Source organism: Apaloderma vittatum, unplaced genomic scaffold, assembly GCF_000703405.1.
Source record: "Apaloderma vittatum isolate BGI_N311 unplaced genomic scaffold, ASM70340v1 scaffold2565, whole genome shotgun sequence".
In the NCBI taxonomy this organism is placed as follows: Eukaryota; Metazoa; Chordata; class Aves; order Trogoniformes; family Trogonidae; genus Apaloderma; species Apaloderma vittatum.
In genome coordinates, this window is record NW_009717462.1 from 1 (window position 1) to 18,357 (window position 18,357).

Below are 18,357 nucleotides of genomic sequence, written 5' to 3' on the forward strand. Positions count from 1 at the left end.
CGAGGGGGTGGGCATTCGCTCTGTCGGGCTTCAAAGCGACCCCAGGGAACGCTTCCTGCCACCGTCCGTGTGTGCTGGGGCTGCGGGAGGGGCGGCAAAACCCTCCCGGTCTGGAGGGAGTAATTACAACTCGTTTCAAGAGATGAGCTCTAAGAAGGCGTTTTGTTCTGTGGCAACATAATAAAATCTCGAGTCATTAATTCTCTTCTGCCTCCTTGAATTTCTCCGTTTTCATTTCTAACTCCTGATTCTCCTTTCCCCCTTCCCTCTTCTTACTAGAGCAATCATGTTTGAAATTAAGAAGATTTGCTGCATTGGTGCTGGTTATGTTGGTGGGCCAACCTGTAGTGTTATTGCACAGATGTGTCCCAATATCAAAGTCACTGTCGTGGATGTCAATGAGGCCCGAATCAATGCCTGGAATTCAGACATGCTCCCAATCTACGAGGTAAACTTGTCTCATGGTTGTCTTTTCTTCCAGCCACTGTTGCAATAGTTCCTCTCCTACCACATGGCATTTCCACTTCTGAAGCTTGTTAAGGTAGCACAGTGATGTCCTTCAGAAAGAGTATTCTGGAACAGCTACTTTTCACTGTTGCTCATTAAACCAGATCTTTGAAATAATGTATCTGGTGCAGGCAGGTAGTTAAGGATTATTATGAAGGGCCTAGTAAGGAAAAAATATAAGTGTATATCTAGTGAATTGTGCTAAATCATGCTGATTTTCTATTGGGACTCAATTTAGTAATAGCTTATTTCTCTTACTCAGTTATAGATATTATTTCCTGTGTTGTAGTACAATATGAATGTGTGATACTGAGTGGTAAGCTTTATTCCCATTCTGAGTACTGCCAAAATCCAATCTGTGCTGCCATGTGCTTAGCCATGTTGTAAGACAGGGACAGTCGTGTTCCTGATCCACTTGTACTGTAAACCTGCAATCTGGTCTGGAGAGACTAGGCCAGATAAAAACTGTTTTTAAATGTATCACCCTGTCACTTCTTCATTACAGAATTACTTTAATTTGAAGATATATAAAGCATTTTTCTTTTTTGCTTCTCTTAGCACTTGTTATTTTTCATTGTTCTTCACCCTTTAAGCTCTCCTTTTTCTTTCCTTCATTCTTTCATGAGGTGGAGTTTTAATAGGCTTGAGTTCTTTAATGGGAGTGAAAACTTATCTTCAGTTGGCTCCAATAGAGAAAGCATGTTGCCTGGTACTAACAGTTACTCTTGCTATAAGAATTGTTTGGAATTGTGTCTGTGCTATAACAGTTATGCATATTACCCCACCCACCTTCTGTCTTTAAGTGAAGATGAATAGACCTCCTTTGTCTTACATACTCAAAGGAAAATGAGTACAATGCTCAGTTTAGCAGATGAGACGTGAACAAAGATCATGAAAGCAAGTACTTTGTTTTCCATAAACACTTAGATGGAGTTGAGTTATAGTAGAATGTGCTAGTTTGAGCAGAATTAATTTTCTTCATAGTAGCTATCATGGGCCTATGTTTTGGATTTGTGTTGAAAACAGTGTTGATAACACTGGGATGTTTTAGTGACTGCTGAGCAGTACTTGCACACATTCAGGTGGGTATTTTTGCTCCTTGCCCCACCAGCCAGTAGGCTAGGGGTGCACAACAAGTTGGGAGGGGACACAGCTGGGACAATGGAGTCCAACTGACTGAAGGGATATCCCAGACCCTATGATGTCTTGGTCAGCATGTAAAGCTGGGGGAAGAAGGAAGAGGGGGACATTTGGCGTTATGGCTTTTTTCTTCCTGTTTAACCGTTATGCGTGATGGGGCCCTGCTTTTTCTGGAGAAGACTGAGCATCTGCCTATGGGGAGTGGTGAATTAAGTCCTTAGTTAGCTTTGTTTTTGTGCGCAGCTTTTTGCTTTACTGATTAAACTGTCTTTATCTCAATGCCCAAGATTTCTCACTTTTACCCTTCTGATTCTTTTTCCTGTCTCACTAGAGAGAAGTGAGTGAGTGGCCATGTGGCACTTAGTTGCTGGCTGGGGTTAAACCATGACATGGAGATACTCTTGGCATGCTTTAAAAATAAACAAAAAACACCAAAACCTAATTCACAGCATCTGTTTCCTGGAATGGTGTTCTTTGCTTACAAAGAATGTACAAAAACTGCCAAGAATTAGTTCAGATGGTTGTAAAATTGAGTCACTGAACAGAGAGGTTTTTTTGTATTGTGGGCTTTGTCTTCCCAGTGTCACAAGTTGTCTACTGGGCTGCTCTTTACATCCCAGTAAGACCATAGCTGGAACATTTGATGGGTTTTAACACATGTTATTCTGCCTGTGCTGACCTTTGTTTTCCCTTTAAGTAGGTGGTTGGTATAAAGTGAGACAGCAAAAATGTCTTGTATAAGAAAGCCTTTGCTTTATTTTCCTCTCCCTCCCTCCAGTGAACCTTTGCCTTTCTGACACTTAAATATCTCGTGTCATGATAGGTGTGTCTCAAGCTGGAGATTTGATTGCCAGGTTACAGTGTGTGACTTTATTTTTCAAACAAAAATTAAAAGCTGGTTGTATCTATGGCAGCTGTATCTTAGTTAAATCTTTTTTTAGACCATTCTACTGCAGAGGGTTGCTCATGTGCCCGTCGCCTCCTGCTTTTATTGTCTGAGTGGACATGTTAAGGGAAGAGAAAATGTTGCAGCACAGTATGTGTCTCTGGTAAAAAAGTCTTATCAAATTTTGTCTGTGATTCTTCCACACTGCAGGTGTGGTGCCATAAGTTTAATCTTAATCCAAAGATGGGTGGTTGCTGAAGGGAGTGGTGTTTATCTCCTCCATTTCTCTGCTGCTTTTCTTTCGCTGGATGTGGGCCTGCTAGTTTGGTGAAAGATTTCTTTGCAGTGTTCTTGTGTGCTAAATCAGTTTTAGATCTGATGTTGGGGAGATCTTGGAACATGTAGTTGAGGGGAAAAGAGTTGGGACCACCTCTTTGGTTTGCAGTTTAGGCAATGTTGTAAGACTTTACCTCTGGAATCTATTTAACATCACTCTACAGGTATTTCTTTAATTGTTGCTCATTGTAATAGAATCAAGCCTGGGAATAACCGAAGCCTAAAATCTGGTTGTGCAAATAGCAGTTCCATGTGTCTGCAAGTTTCGAGACAGCATTTTGAGTGTTTTGAATACAGAAGGGCTTTATTTTTTCCAATCTGTAAATCTACAGAAGCTTTACTTTACACCTGGCTCAGTGAAAACATTGGAGGGAGGTGTGTGTGGTGTGCATAAAAAGAAAAAAAAATAATATTTCTGTATGTGCAATGATACGCTGTTTATTTGGGCATGCAGTTTACTGTTCTAACTGCATTAACTTTAACTATTGTGTTTTTTTCTGCTTTTTTCAGCCAGGGTTAAAGGAAGTGGTAGAATCCTGCCGAGGAAGAAACCTCTTTTTTTCCACCAGTATTGATGATGCCATTAGAGAAGCTGACCTTGTATTTATTTCTGTAAGTTTAGAGGGGAGAAGGTGGTTGTGTATGTTTGTCTTTTTTTAATTTTTCTTATCAGATCATGTTTTCTTATGGGGAAGAGGCCTTCATTTTGTCATATAGATTCAGTTAGCCATGTCATGTCACTGTGTCAGTTTTGTCCTTGTCATTTTATGTACTGTGGGGAAAGTGTTAAGTAAGGACTCTCAGTGAAAGTGATAATGTCGATGTTTAGCTTGGTTAGATGTGTGGGGTCTTGGAGCAGAATGTAGTGTAGATCTGTCATTGCAGTACGCTACTAAAAGTTGTAGGACTTTAATAAATCAACCTGGTTCCTAGATAGGGATGCAAAGTCATATATTGATTATTGTGTAACAAAGATGACTTATTTCTTGAAGCTTCTAAGAAAGTGTAGTAATAAGGGGCTGGCTTTAATATTTCTAAGCTGTTGACACCACTAGGAGGAGGATCCAGTCAAACAAAAACAGTGTGGCATTTTGTAATCTAGAAGGTTGTTCCTAATGCAGAATTCAAAAGAACTGATTGCTGTTCATCTCTGTAGGCCACAGCTGAGTTTTTTTGTTACTTAAGTCCTCTTTTCTTGAGAGCTCCTCTTTGTTAAGGCACCTCAGTACAGAGCTCTCTTTCTGACAGTAATTTTCTCCATTCATTAAGTCTAAAATGAGTGCTACTTGGCTGGATGACTGCCACTAATACAGCCCATATATTGCCACCTGTCCTTGGCTTAAAACATGCTTTTGTTTTACATGTTGTCATTTCTTCTTTCAGTTTCCAATGAAAAGGACTCTCTGTCTAAATCTAAGTGATGTGTTTTCCCTCACGTTGCTTTTTTTTCTATGCTTGAGTGTAGCAATTTTTAGCAGCTCTACACTTAGGTTTCACTGCAAAGTGGGTTTAGACTATTACTTCCTCAGTAGCTGAAATATTCTTGTGTAAATTTTCACACTCTGAATGTGGGACGGGAAACAAAAGGTGACTGGCTGTAATCATAAAGAAATTACTGTTGTTTCCAGAATAAGGACTCAGTCTCACCGAAGCCTTGCAGACATTCTATGAATTGCCCTTGTTTAAATTCTATTTGAATAAAGGCCAATGAGCTTACTTTAGAAAGCAAAATGGGTAACTGATAAAGCTAATAGCTATTCATCTGATAGTAACTAGAATAATTCTGGCGTAGAAGCAAGCTGGGCTCTTGGAAGGAAAATATCTGTCATTCTTAACAGTTTTACCTTGTTAGTACCTCTTGTGTTAAGAGACCGGTAAGATTTCCTCCACCTCCATGCATTTCTAACTAGGTTAACACTCCAACAAAGACTTATGGGATGGGAAAAGGCCGAGCAGCTGATCTGAAATACATTGAAGCTTGTGCTAGACGAATTGTGCAAAATTCAAATGGCTATAAAATCGTCACTGAGAAAAGCACAGTTCCAGTACGTGCTGCAGAGAGCATTCGTCGAATATTTGATGCCAATACTAAGCCTAACTTGGATTTGCAGGTAAGCATAATCTCCAGGTTGTGTATTTAAAGGCTGGTTATTGCTTTTGGCTTTTTGCCTGTTGTTCTTTGTTTCTGTGCCTGTAGGTGCTGTCTAACCCAGAGTTCCTTGCAGAAGGAACAGCCATCAAGGACCTGAAGAACCCAGACAGAGTGCTGATTGGTGGAGATGATTCTCCAGAGGGACAGAAAGCTGTCCGTGCTCTGTGTGCGGTTTATGAGCACTGGGTGCCCAAAGAAAAAATCCTCACAACCAATACCTGGTCATCAGAACTTTCTAAACTGGTTAGTGATACTTACTGCTGTTTTCTGTGATGAGCAAGGAGTGTGAGACAAAGTTGAGAAGCAGAAGTTCACTGACACTGAATGATGCTAGAAAAGACAGATGAGGTTGGGAGGACCCCAATGTGTATGTCAGAGATATTCATACTTTTCCACTTACCTCAGCTGAGCCAATAGATGATGTCAAGTTTCCATGAAATCCTTTTCCTGCTTTTATTGCAGTGTTATTTATTATTAAGAGTAAACCTCCAGTGCTGCACAAACTGGTTGCCATCACAAAACAGTTCAGACATTGCAGGTTAAGCTTTGCATTGTTTTGCTTACATCCCATTAACTAGTATTTAAATATTAAATACTTTGTTACCATTTTGTATCTCAACAGAGTTAACATAGATACTAAAGTAATCCCTCCAGTAGTAACTCCCTCTGGCCTGCGGGTGTCCTGATTCCTGGAAAAATCAAGTTCTTTTACTATGCTTTTTTTATTTACAGGCAGCTAATGCTTTCCTTGCCCAAAGAATCAGCAGCATTAACTCAATCAGTGCTTTGTGTGAAGCTACAGGAGCAGATGTTGAAGAAGTAGCAAGAGCTATTGGAACAGACCAAAGAATTGGAAATAAGTTTCTCAAAGCCAGTGTTGGTAAACAATTTTTTTTTTTTAAATTTTTTTCTGGGCTTCTATTGATAGTGCAATAGATCTACTAGTAATCTTTTGAAGAAAGTGATCTGATACTTGAATCTTTTGCAGCATGAATGTGTGAAAATGCTGCTATAGAGCACTGGCATAAATTGGTTTTTTTCCTGCTTGAATGTCTAGAACTGAGGTTGTTCTAGACCCTGGCAATCTGAAACCCAGGAGCTCAGAGTGCATGATTTGTCCTGCCTGGGATACTGGAAAGAAAAGCTGCAGTATTATTTTTTCTGAAGCATTGCTGATGATACTGCTGTCCAAGATATCTTCCCAACTGTAACTGCTGCCATTTTTGGGGGGAGTTGCTGCCAGTGGCCTAAGGAAGGGGATGCCTCTAGGTCAGAATGTGGAATGGCAACTTCTAGAGTGTAGGATGAATTTAGTTGTTTAGATCTACTAAAGTAAGATATCATAAAGAGGTGATCAGTACAACAAACTTTCAAACTTATGAAAAAAAGCTAAAGCCCATCTGTATGGCTACAGTCTTCATGCTAGAAAGAGAAAGTGTGACTTTAAAATAACCTGATTAAATATAACCTCTCCTAGAGGTTATATTTGCAAGAGTGAAGAGCAGATAGCAAATACATTACACAAATTCCTATTAGATTGTTATTAATTCCTGCTACAGCGTGTTGCTTCTGGGAGTCTGCTGAGCAAAGTCCTAGGATCCCTCTTAACTGTCTCAGTTTTCCCTCTAGTCAGCTCTGGTGACCTCTGGTTCTTGGCAATGATTAGATATTCCTTTGGGGAGTAGGAGAGGAAAGAACTTAATATTAACATACTTCTGAGAAATACTATCTAAATCTCTAGGTGGGAGGAGAGGAAACCCAGAAGCTTGTCCACACACTTGTAATAAAAAAAAAATAAATGTTTCCCCAAGACTGGGTTAAAACTTGCATTGACTTCAGTGATCTGAAGCAAATTTTAAGGCTTCTGTAACATACAAAGTAAGTAGGTCCAGGAGATGGATTTTAAGAGATTCTTAAGGTGTGATTTGCTAGCAGTGAAATACTTGGAAAGATTATAATGCTATGTCAAAGACTGCCAGAAACAAAGACTGGGTTAGAATAGTGCCTTAGTCACCTGTAAAATAATAATTTTTCTCTTTCAGGGTTTGGAGGTAGCTGTTTTCAGAAGGATGTGTTGAATTTAGTGTACCTCTGTGAGGCACTGAACTTACCTGAAGTAGCCCGCTACTGGCAACAGGTACAAATTCTTCACAAATTTTTTGAGGAACTCGTGTTTCTTCAGCATTGAGCTTTCAGGCATTGAGGTTCTGATCATTGTCCACGTATAATCTGGTTCAGCTTTAAGGAGAAGATACCTTAATGTTGATCATCTTCACATTTTAGGGCCCTCACCTAACTTTGGCATTTGATATTTGTGGATACCTGGGCTTTTTTTGGGTGAATTAAGTTGTCTGCATCAAATGGATCAAACTTTCCAAATGGTTTGGAAAGTTGTCTAGAAGTAGCAGTAGAAAACGTGAAGTACAAGCGTGTCTGTACTCCTGTGTTCTTATTGAACTTGGTGATCTCTCGGCTTTGAGTTCAGAGCTTATGTTTTCCTCAGGATCTACTTTTACTGAAAGTAATCAGAACTTGCTATTCTTTAAAAAAAAAAAAAACCACAAAAAAACGTGTTTACTGCTGTTCTCTGGTTGATGTTAGGAATAATTGTGAAGATGCTGATGCCCTCAAGTGTAATAGTGATGCAGCAATACCAGGATGCTCAGACTGTACTAGCAAGTATTTCCATATTAACCAGTGAAAGCAGCTCATCCCCTTCCCAGTCCTGACTGAGGAGGCAGCTTTAACATCTATAGTATGGTCAAAAGAACAGCTTTGGTTTATGGTCCTTAGTTAGGCTGTGGTCATCAAATACCAGGCTGCCTAGCAGATACCCCCAGAATACCAAGGACGTGATTCACCTACGTTATTAGCAGCTTTCCTTTTTTAAATCTTGCTTTTGTTTAGTTTTCTGTCCCCCTCACTTTTCTCCATCTCGGCCTGCTACTAAATAAACAACCTCCCCATGATTACTTTTTTATCATTGATCAGTTGTGCCACATACCTACTGAAGCCCAATATTTCTTATCCCATTACCTAGGTCATTGTGGCCATGTGGTACTGCCTATGGGGTTCCTTAGGCTCTCTGTGGCTTTGCAAGGTTCCCCAAAAGGTCCCTAATACTTCCTTCCAACTGTCTTAAGGCCTGGCTGGATCTCACTCATAATTTCCCCCATGACTGCTTGTAAAACTCAGCATCTCTCACAGTGCTATCTGTGACTTTGTCAGCTTCTTACATTACCTGTGATGTCCAATGGCTTTCTAGATCCTGTTCAGATAGTTTAACCTCCAGCCAGGGGATAATCAGCTGCCTTGTTCCTTGCTTGTGACTGTAACTCTTATGTTAATTGCTTGGGACGAGCAAGACATAGGTTTATGCTATCTGCCTCTGAAGAGGTTTGGATTGACATCCACTTTAAAAATGTGCTTCCTTAGGATAGTTTAGTCCATGGTGGCGAGACTTGCAATCCCCATCAGTGAAGAGAGAGTAAGATACTGCATGAACCTTGTGCAAGCATCCAAAGAGGTTTGGTTCAGTGTAGGACCTGGATGCATTGGCACAGCAGGAGAGAGAACGGGCCCTAGGTTCTGATATTTGCTTTAAGAACTATTGCTTTTGCTCAGTATAGGAAGTAATCAGACAACAGGAAATCCCTGGAGCAGTAGGAGCTAACCATGTTACCTGATAATCTGATAAATTTCAGTCTGTTTTGAAAGAGACAAATGGGTTTGGCTCTGTCCTGTGAGATCACAAGGGTCCTTCTCAAAATGCAACCTACTTGGTATCTTGGCAACCCAAAGGCATAAGAACACTGTGCAGAGGTGGTGTTTTAACTTAACAAAAGCCTAAAAGGTTGCACTGTTAGTGTGAACAAACTAGTTAAGTGCTTTTATGCTCTCTGTTTTAAGAGCAATTCATTGCAGTGTTTCTATGTGGTTTATTAAGCTGTGGACTAATTGGATTATAACAATAGCTGCTGCAGAATTAGGATAAGGTGAAGTGCTATGCTCACGTAGTACAGCCCTTCACCTGTACAGCCCTTCTCCTGTGGTTTATTAAGCTGTGGACTAATTGGATTATAACAATAGCTGCTGCAGAATTAGGATAAGGTGAAGTGCTATGCTCATGTAGTACAGCCCTTCACCTGTACAGCCCTTCACCTGTACAGCCCTTCTCCTTTCTCAGAGAGAGGAAGAGGTTCTATCTGCCCCAGCCCGCACTGGTCATGTCATATAATGCACACACATGCACACCTTCTCTGCGGTCTGAGCACTGCACTGTCAGCAGCTCACCCCAGGGCATACATGTGGGAGACATCAGACCAATCTGAGGACAGGATGCAGATTCTGGAGGATGTGCTGATCAGAGCAGCCCCGGAATCTTAACTTGTTAGTATCTTTCACCTTTAGGCAGGACAGGGCTCTCTAATACTGAAATCTTCATTGAAAACAGGCTTACTCCCTTTGCCCTGTCAGTTGTTACTTTTGTTCCTCGTCACCACTCTGTTGAATTGCATAAATCTCGCTGCTTTTATTTATTTTCCTCAAATAAATCTGCTTCACCAGTATCCTTCTACTGCATCATTTATGCCTTGAGTTTCATAGGCTGTTACAGTTAATTCTTGATTTGAGTTGAAAACCTCAAAACCAAGAAGGAGTGTAGTTCTTTCAGTCCATGCTGAACACCGAGTAGGTGGGGGAACTTACCTTTCCTACTCTGCTGGTGACCCAGTGCCCTCTGTGTGTTCAGGGTGGGAGACGGAAGTATGATACAGGCTGGAGGAAAGTGCAAGAACAATCGGAGCAAGTGAACCCACTTTCATGTAATATCAAAAGTGAAGCACTTTGTAGTTAAAGTGGATTTTTGATTTTTGTATTGAAATCTGTTCATGTGGATTAGAAAAGCTAAAAATGTTCTCACAGTTTTTATACATGGCATGTAAGAAAGTATAAGTCTGGCAACTGGATGCCCATGTGGCATCAAGTACTCTACACTGAAACTGCTTTCCGTGGTTCTGCCTAGTATACAAGAAGTCATAGATTTAAAAAACAAAAACAAACCAAAAACATGAAAAAATTCTACCCTTTGAACTAGATAGTGCATGATAGTATGTTTGTGTTTGTATCTACTGTCACTGATTTAAAATAGAGTTTGTCTCAGAATTTGATAAGCTAACCGAATTTATTTTTGGATTATTTATGATACTTTAAGCTTCTATTTAAGCTTCTATTAAATTTAAGCTTCTATTAAATTTATGTGTCGGTAGCTTGACTTGATTGTTAATATAAATCTGTTTATAGTTTAAAATGCCTCCCATCTGTACCATCATGGTTTTTTAATTTCAGGTAATAGACATGAATGATTATCAGAGAAGAAGATTTGCTTCCCGCATCATTGACAGCTTGTTCAATACTGTCACTGATAAGAAGATTGCTATTTTAGGGTTTGCATTCAAAAAGGATACTGGGGACACAAGGTAAGGAAGCGAATTCAGTTCAGTAATGTGGGTTCCTGGCACTTGTCAACAGCTATGCAGCTAAACCACCCAACTGAATTGCATTAATAAAAAATAGATCAGATATGGGACCCCTAACCTCTTGTAACTGAATTGATTGGTAGCAAGAATAAACTTTTCTTAAATAGGTAGGACAATTGATTCCTGACCTCTACAACACACCTGAATAATTCAGAAGCTACAGCAGATAACTGAAGTCCTTGTTAACTTGCATAAGCACAAATAGATTTTGACAGAATCACATATTTGCAACTGGTTCTAAATTGCTATGTGAAGCCAAAGTTTCATCTTTGCTTCCCAAAGGTAGTTAATTCTATTTTCCTCTTAAGCTCAAACTTGATACAACTCTCCAACTGCAGTTTGTGGGGAATGCTTGTAAGCTTGATGCCTCGTTAATTATGGTCAATAGGAGTCCTGGGGCTTAGTATCTCTCTTGTGTGATTTAGCAAGAGCAACGTAACCTTGGTTTTCGTATTGCTCTTCTTGGTGTCCCTCAAGATTTCAAGTTTGCTGCTGGCGTGGATTACCACCCAGATTTCTAAGGTAAAAGGAGTATAAAAGCTTTGGCATTGATTCTCCTGACACTTGAAGACTTTCATTACTTAGAACATACCACCTGATTCTTAACTGATTTTTCCCTAGAGAGTCATCCAGTATTTACATTAGCAAGTATTTAATGGATGAAGGAGCAAAGCTCCATATCTATGATCCAAAAGTACCTAAGGAACAAATAATCTTGGATCTCTCGCATCCAGGTGTCTCAGAAGATAACCAAGGTAAGAATGCTCATATAAAGCTTGTTTCCCCCCTTTCTCTACCCACCCTATCCTCAATATACGCAAAGTCTGTTTAAACACTGTAAATTCACGGTTTTCACCATGGCAATGTGCTGTTGTTACACTTATTAGAAGATTGTCGTAGTCTGTAACACTTACTAGGTTTAATGCTTATTAGAAGATTGCCATACTGTAACGCTTCCTCGCTCTTCCTTCTTTTCCCATAGCTTTAATAGATGAATGCTAATTCTGTACTGTAGTATATTTTTCTTTTGATTAAATATTTGTTTGAGTACATGCAAAGAATTTTCTCTCTGCACAATTGAAAGGAAGAGAAAGAACTATATCCAGAAGTAGGAGAGACTAACGTTCTTCTGTCAGCTCCTTTGTGTTCCAAGTCTTGTCTTGCTTTAGTTCTTGCTTGCATATCTAAAGTAGAAATAAAGACATAATTCTGGAATTCACTGTAGACCATCTTCTCTTCCTCCATATCACTTCCTGTTCCCTTAAATTCAAGAAGACTTTAAAGTAATCATCTGTGACTAGAAATTTGTTGGGGAAAAGCAGGGGCTATTTGGGATTTTTATTTTCTTATAGGGGAAGAGGAGAATGGAAATGATGGGTGGATATGGGGAGAAAGTTACATCAGGTGTCTAGAGGTAAAGAGAATGGGGGAAAATGAGATGTGGTGAAGAAGAGTCAAGGGGGAGGGGAGAGTTGCCTCTGGGCAGCTCCAAAGCAGTCAGAGGATGAAGGCAGCCCCTAGCATGTATCTTCTCTAGTGTGAACTGGGTGCTAAGTAGGAGCTGTGATGTGCTGCTCTTGTACAGGCAGTGACCTTTGTGAGAGCTGGCCTTTGAACACTCTGTAGGAACTCCTAAGTCTAGAGATACTCTTGACTACTTATGTTTGAATGCTTAACTTCACACATTTAAGTGCCCTGACTCTATTCGGATACCAGGTACAAGCTGGTTTAATTTAAATAAGTGAAATCAAAGTGACAAATGTCTTGATGGAAAACATGTCTAGGTGAGTGATGTGAAACTCCTTGGTTGTGTGGGACAAGGAAGGAGACTTATTTTCTGGTGGTACACCAAATTTATGCTCAGGAAGTGTGCAGAGTAAAACTTCTTCTATTACAGTGTCTCGGTTGGTCACTATCAGCAAAGATCCCTATGAAGCCTGTGATGGAGCTCATGCCCTTGTAATTTGCACTGAATGGGACATGTTTAAGGTAAATGTTGTCTTCAATTTAAACTAAAGAAAAATGCAGGGAGTGTTACACTACTTGTTTATTCTATCTGCTTCAATTTCCCTTTACAGGAACTAGACTATGAACGTATTCATAAGAAAATGCTGAAGCCTGCATTTATATTTGATGGTAGGAGAGTTCTAGATGATCTTCACAATGAGCTACAAGTCATTGGCTTCCAGGTAATCAGCTGGGTGATGCTGCTTCCTATATTTCTTTCCTACTATGATGACTGAATGCCAAGGGGGGAAAAAACCCAAAGAAAAACTCTTTAAAAACAAAATCTCTTCAATAGTGCTGTCTTCCTCCATTACCTTCCTATTTTCATAGACTGATGCTCTGTTGAAATTCAGGTTACACGAGGCTGTCATCAACATTCAGCAGTATAAGCATGCTTTAGAGTCATACAATCATTTAGGTTGGAAAAAACCTCTAAGATCATTGAGTCCAACTGTAAACGTAACATCTGAATTCCATTTTGCCCTTCTTTGGACAAGGGAAATCATGCAGAGTTATGAGATAGATGTAAAAGAAAACCCTGCTGAATCTCACTCCTAAATTCATTCTAGGTAATCAGCAGGATATTTGAGTCCAAAAGTAGCCCCTTCAAGAGTTTCCTAAAGTCATGCAGTCTTTGCTGCTGTCACCCGGCAGAAGGGCTGAGCTTGGCATCTGGTGTATGCTACAACTTGTGCCACAGCCCCTACCTGGAAACTTACTTTAACACCACCATACGAAAAAACCCCATCATTTAAAACTGACAGTTACAGGATAGCAAGACATGCTTTCTTCAAAAGTAAATGTAAGCTGTGAACACCCTTTTTGCTCTTTGCAGAAGACATAAGGGTAATGCAGATAACAAATGTTCGTCAACCAGTGAGATTCTCCACTGGGACAGACTTATTAAGAGGAGTTTTTGGACTCTTGTCCCCGAGGTCTGCACAAGAAGGCTGCCTGACATTGAAGATGGAAGCATTGTATGCAAAGATGTGTCTGAAGATAAGACAGTGAAGTGCTAAGGTGTTACATGGGAGGCTGGAGATGATGGATTAGTCCATTGTGATTTGATTTACATCAGCCAGCAGATGAAAACAATGATGTTTGTTAGCACCAAAAAGAGGACCCAGAAGTAACCGCTTAATTTCTTAGCTAAGCATTTTGCTAAGCTCATAGCAAATAATGTATCAAATTATAACCAGTGTGATATTTCTTGTAGGAACTTTCTGAAGTCTGTGCCTTTAAAGATTTTCCAAATCAGAGACTCTACCTTTCCGTTTCCTAGTTCTTGGGTGACTTTTCTGTGAAATTCTAGTTGAATTTTTGACCAATTCAGGAGTTCGTCATCTAGGTTTATTATCCAGACTTTCCATCCAGAATATCATTACAAAGGCATTCAACAGTTGACCTGTATTCTCTGTATAATATAATAAAAAGGATTTTTTCTTAAATGGACAACCCCAAAATGTATTTTTTTAGGTCCCCAGCCTTTTGAACTGCCTTTGCTAAAAGCTATTGCACAGACAGCCTGATGCCAATAAGCAATTCCATGATATGCAATTCAAATATATGAATTGGAGCTGGTTTAATTTTTTTTTTTCTTAAACTGGAGTTTAAAGAACTTAAAACACAGCTACCATTTCAATTATAACTTGTTTCCATAGTGGAAGCTTAATTCAGGAAATATGAATATGAATGTGAAGCTCTGTAGTTCAAGGTCAAGTAATTTCTGATTTGAGGGGAAAAAAGTCTGCTCAGGTCCCAAGTGAGGAAAGCAGAGTAAGCCTTGATTGAAGGGTTTGGAGCACTTCTAGCGTAGACAGAATCTGACTAATACTAGAATCACCCAATACCTGAACTATCTGCTAGAAGCATTTCAGCAAGTCTAGGGCAGAACAAAATCTCAAAGCCAGATCAGATGCATGTTTCAGTTGTGTTACGTTCTGGAGTTGCTCTGGAGTGCTGTGATGATTTACATGGTGGTTATAGGCTTGCTTGCTTCCTGCTTTTTTCCCCTGCTTAAACTGCAGTTATTTATACTGTTCATGAACAGGCTTGTATAAATCGATTCAACCAGTCAATTGAAGCTGTTATGGGCAAATATGGCACGTACATGTCACATGACTGTTCAAACACCTCTTTTCACAGCTAACTCAGATGTCTGCCTGGGATATCTTCATCAATTTGCTGTTCGCTTTGTAATAGCTGAAGAATTTTGTCTTTTGTTGCTTTGCATCTGACCTGTGCTACTCAAGACGAAAGCTACAGTTCTCCTTATTTACTGGATGTCTGAACTGTTTTGCTAGTTAGTGTTTTGTACTCTGCAGGCTCTGTCATTAGTGATTTACATTAGTCTGACCTAGAAATTGCTGTAACCTGTCTCCCTCTTTGAATTTTGCAGTACCAGACTTATGTGCATGTTGGCTTTGTTACATGCTTTCTCTTTTATAGAGTTGGCTGCCTTCAGCCTTCCACGGTTGTGTTATTTCAAAACAACCACAGCATTAAGGAGGGGAAAAAAGCTGCTTCTATCCTTCTTTATTGGGTGTAACTTTTTAGACAAAGGTGGCCAAACTCACATTTTGTGAACACCCAGAAACATTTTATGCGCTCTGTACTGATAGTCCTATGGAAGCTGAGGCACACAAATGTTCAAATTAGCAAAACACACCTTTAAATAGGCAAAGCAGGCACCTGCGAAAGGCTGTTCTTAAAAACAAACAAACCACCCCGAAACCACCTCCTTGCAACTCCAATCCCAGAAGCTGTCGTGTCTGGGCACACTGTTCTTTTGTGGCTTGTGTTGTTCTAGTGTTCATGGAATGTGGTCATGGTCCTGGATCTCATTTGTAGATTCCTCATAAGCTGTCAGGATAGTTAGCTCACCACACTCACCTGTTAAATGTGTTTTCTCTTTCAGATTGAAACAATTGGGAAGAAGGTGTCAGCCAAAAGAATTCCTTTTGCTTCTTCATGTGAAATTCCTAAGTTCAGCCTGCAGGACCCACCTGTCAAAAAGCCTAGAGTATAATGTTTAATAGGTATTGAAGGAATTCTGTGGACCTTCTTAGTGATAATAACTGTAAACCTATGCTTTTTTTAAGGAAAGATATTTTTCATAAACTAAACCAGTTTTACACTAGAAATGGTACCTGGTACATGTGAATTCAGTCTATTTTCAAATATCTATTTTTATAGCAATTTTTTTTGGATTACTGAAGATGGTACAGATTTGTTTTTAATAATGAATTGTCTTTTAAGTGGAAAAGTTACCTTCCAACTGCAGATTTCTGCTTCCAGAAATGTTCATAAACTGCACTTTAAATTTTTCAAGTGATATGAAAGCAAATCATAGGATCATTTAGGTTGGAAAAGACCTTTAAGATCATCAAGTCCAGCCGTTAACCTAGCAATGAGTATCTTTTTACTTTAGTCCAGTAATGGACAGTGATTGGGGAACTTTGGTCTCACCAATTTTTTCATTTTCTTTTGGAGTAATTCTTTGCCAAGTTAAATGCTTGCTCTAAGTGGCATCAAAGCCAAAAGATAAAGTTCTGAGTTTGGTAGGATTTGGGTTGAGCCCTTAAAGTAGAACTGATTGCAACAATAGTACCCCAATCCCAGTTGGGATCAGTTGGCACTGATGCATTCGCAGCTGCAGCTGTCGGGAGGCCAGATAGTTCTGCAGGTATCCATCATGTAATTAATGACAGGGGACTAACAGCTATAAACCAATCCACTGTCAGATCTTCACTTTTGGTTATAGAATCATTAAGGTTGGACAGGACCTCTAAGATCATCGAGTCCAACCATTTCTTGCCTACATTCCATGTGCAGCCATGTAAATTATTGATCTTACTGGATTCCTGGGGCAAGTTTTTCCTAAGTTACAGCAATACAACCCATCTTCAGCAGAGGAACATTCTGCTTATTTAAACATTTGAGTTGAAGCAGAATTGCCTTAATTTGTTCAGTCCAAGCAGAAAGCAAATATTGGCTTCAAAGCTACCTGATAGTTTGGGTTTTTTTATTTTGTTCCTTTCTGCTTCTGCTTTGTCTGTAAGCAGCTTTCATAACGAATCTGCAAAAATTATTCTCTGCTGTTCAGAAATTGTTAAAAACAAACGTTCAGCCCCTCAAGTTAATCAGCTTGCTACCTCATTTAATTAGCAGGAAAAATACTTCCTATGTTATCTTGGTATTTTTTGCCTTTACTATTATTTCTATTTGTTTTTATTATTCTCAGTTGGCCAGTGCTATTAAAGTCCTTGAGATGACAGAGTTTGTGTTTGGCTTGTTGCATGGGGTTGTGAAATGGAGGGGAGGATAGAGAGGGATGACCATGAACCGGTTTCAGACTAGAAGGTGTAGATGTCTTAGGTGGGTAATAGTAGTGTCAGAATGTTAGAGAATTATCCTGTAACTAGTCACGTAATACCTTCTGAATTTATTTAACAGGTGTGTCTTCAGGTATGCTGTATCAATAGTTAAACAGAGTGTAGGATCAGTGTCATCTTGGTAATGAGTGCTATTATCGTAACTATTTACCCACAGATATGTACATACAGTTTAAGCTCTGGGAGAAATTTTTGAAGATTTAAGGAACTTGTCTAACAGTTTGGGTAGACAATACAAGAGAGCATTATCTGACTGAAATAGCTCTGTCCTTGAACTAGATGCTTTCAGATTCTGCACGTTAATGGCTTTTTCACAGAGGGACTTATTATATAGCAATCACTCAGCACTTCAGGCAGACGTGTTCTTGGGCTTTTTGTAAGATTGTTCTGTGAGGAGTGCATCAGAAGCCGCTCAAAGCGAGTGTGTATTACAGGGGCTTAAAATCAAACTGTCATGTTTCATCATGCCGTCGCCTCTTCCCCGTTCAGTGGTGCTGCTTTCAAACACCACCCACAGAGCAGGGACAACTCCGTGGATACTGCTGTGCTATCTGTACGCATTGTCATCCTAGGGGTAGATCACCCTGTCTTTGCAGGTAGGCATCCTCTTGTCTGTCTGCCCCCAGAGCACCCAGGAGGACAGGCTGGTTGCTTCTCCTTGGAGATTAAGCAGAGGGTATTGACAAGTTGTGCTCGAAGGATCTCTTGTCCTGAGATCTGTCCAGAACAGCACTGCTTTCTGGGCTCATTTTGACAAGGAGGGCGAGTGGAGGCTTCAGAAACTTGCGTGCAGTTGTAATAGCAGTGCCTCTGCACGGCACCTGTCCTCACTGGTTTGAAGCAGATTTGTGTGAGGCGCTGCTCCTGTTAGGAATATGCAAGGCTGCTCAGTGTTCCTGAAGCTTCCAGTGGCTTTTCACATGCCATCCCAAGGAGATGGAGGAACTAGGTGCTACACCTACTATTTATCTCTTTCTCCTGCAGACTTAGTCAGAGCCTAGATAGTGACTTGTAGTTTAATCATAAAGATGATAAAGGATGGGCAAGTTCATTATAGTGGGATCACTCTAACTCCCCATTCTGAAGATCCTTTCTGAAGAGCAACCAAGCGTAAAACTGGTGCTGGCATTTTCCCTTCTTCACTGGAGAGTTGCCTTATTTAGTTTCTTGGTGGCTGCATTATTTTTAGTGGGACACTGGGGTTGTGGGATGAATCCAGTCTGAAAGGCTGGTGGACCATGCCTTCAGGGTACCGCAATGCTCACCTCGCTCATGTGCAAGAGAACCTTACCACAGGCCAAGAGTGAGCTCTGGGAGCTTTTGCAGCACTGTGAATCATAAGCCATCATCTTCAGAGTACAGTTGCCAGGGAAATGAGAATTGGAGATGATTTGCATT

General features: G+C 40.1%; 1 protein-coding gene across 2 annotated transcripts; it reads left to right on the top strand.

Moving 5' to 3' along the window:
* Window positions 1-284: 284 nt before the first annotated feature.
* Window positions 285-15,791, top strand: UGDH (UDP-glucose 6-dehydrogenase). Of its 2 annotated transcripts, XM_009869889.1 has the most exons (11): window positions 285-448; window positions 3,380-3,481; window positions 4,780-4,980; window positions 5,067-5,264; window positions 5,754-5,901; window positions 7,064-7,158; window positions 10,368-10,498; window positions 11,180-11,313; window positions 12,456-12,547; window positions 12,637-12,747; window positions 15,483-15,791. In XM_009869889.1, exons 1-11 carry the CDS (start codon window positions 287-289, stop codon window positions 15,591-15,593), a joined length of 1,485 nt encoding a protein of 494 aa, XP_009868191.1. In that variant the 5' UTR covers window positions 285-286; the 3' UTR covers window positions 15,594-15,791. The 2 variants fall into 2 exon arrangements, with proteins under 2 accessions (XP_009868191.1, XP_009868192.1); XM_009869890.1 differs by lacking the exon at window positions 4,780-4,980 and having other exon boundaries at window positions 287-448.
* The last annotated feature ends 2,566 nt before the right edge of the window (window positions 15,792-18,357 follow it).

Excerpts from the sequence above, each read along its gene's own strand:
- UGDH (XM_009869889.1), top strand. The coding sequence starts at position 287 with ATGTTTGAAATTAAGAAGATTTGCTGCATTGGTGCTGGTTATGTTGGT. Across the intron at positions 4,981-5,066 it reads AGCCTAACTTGGATTTGCAG|GTGCTGTCTAACCCAGAGTT; the intron begins GTAAGCATAATC and ends CTGTGCCTGTAG. Across the intron at positions 10,499-11,179 it reads AAGGATACTGGGGACACAAG|AGAGTCATCCAGTATTTACA; the intron begins GTAAGGAAGCGA and ends ATTTTTCCCTAG.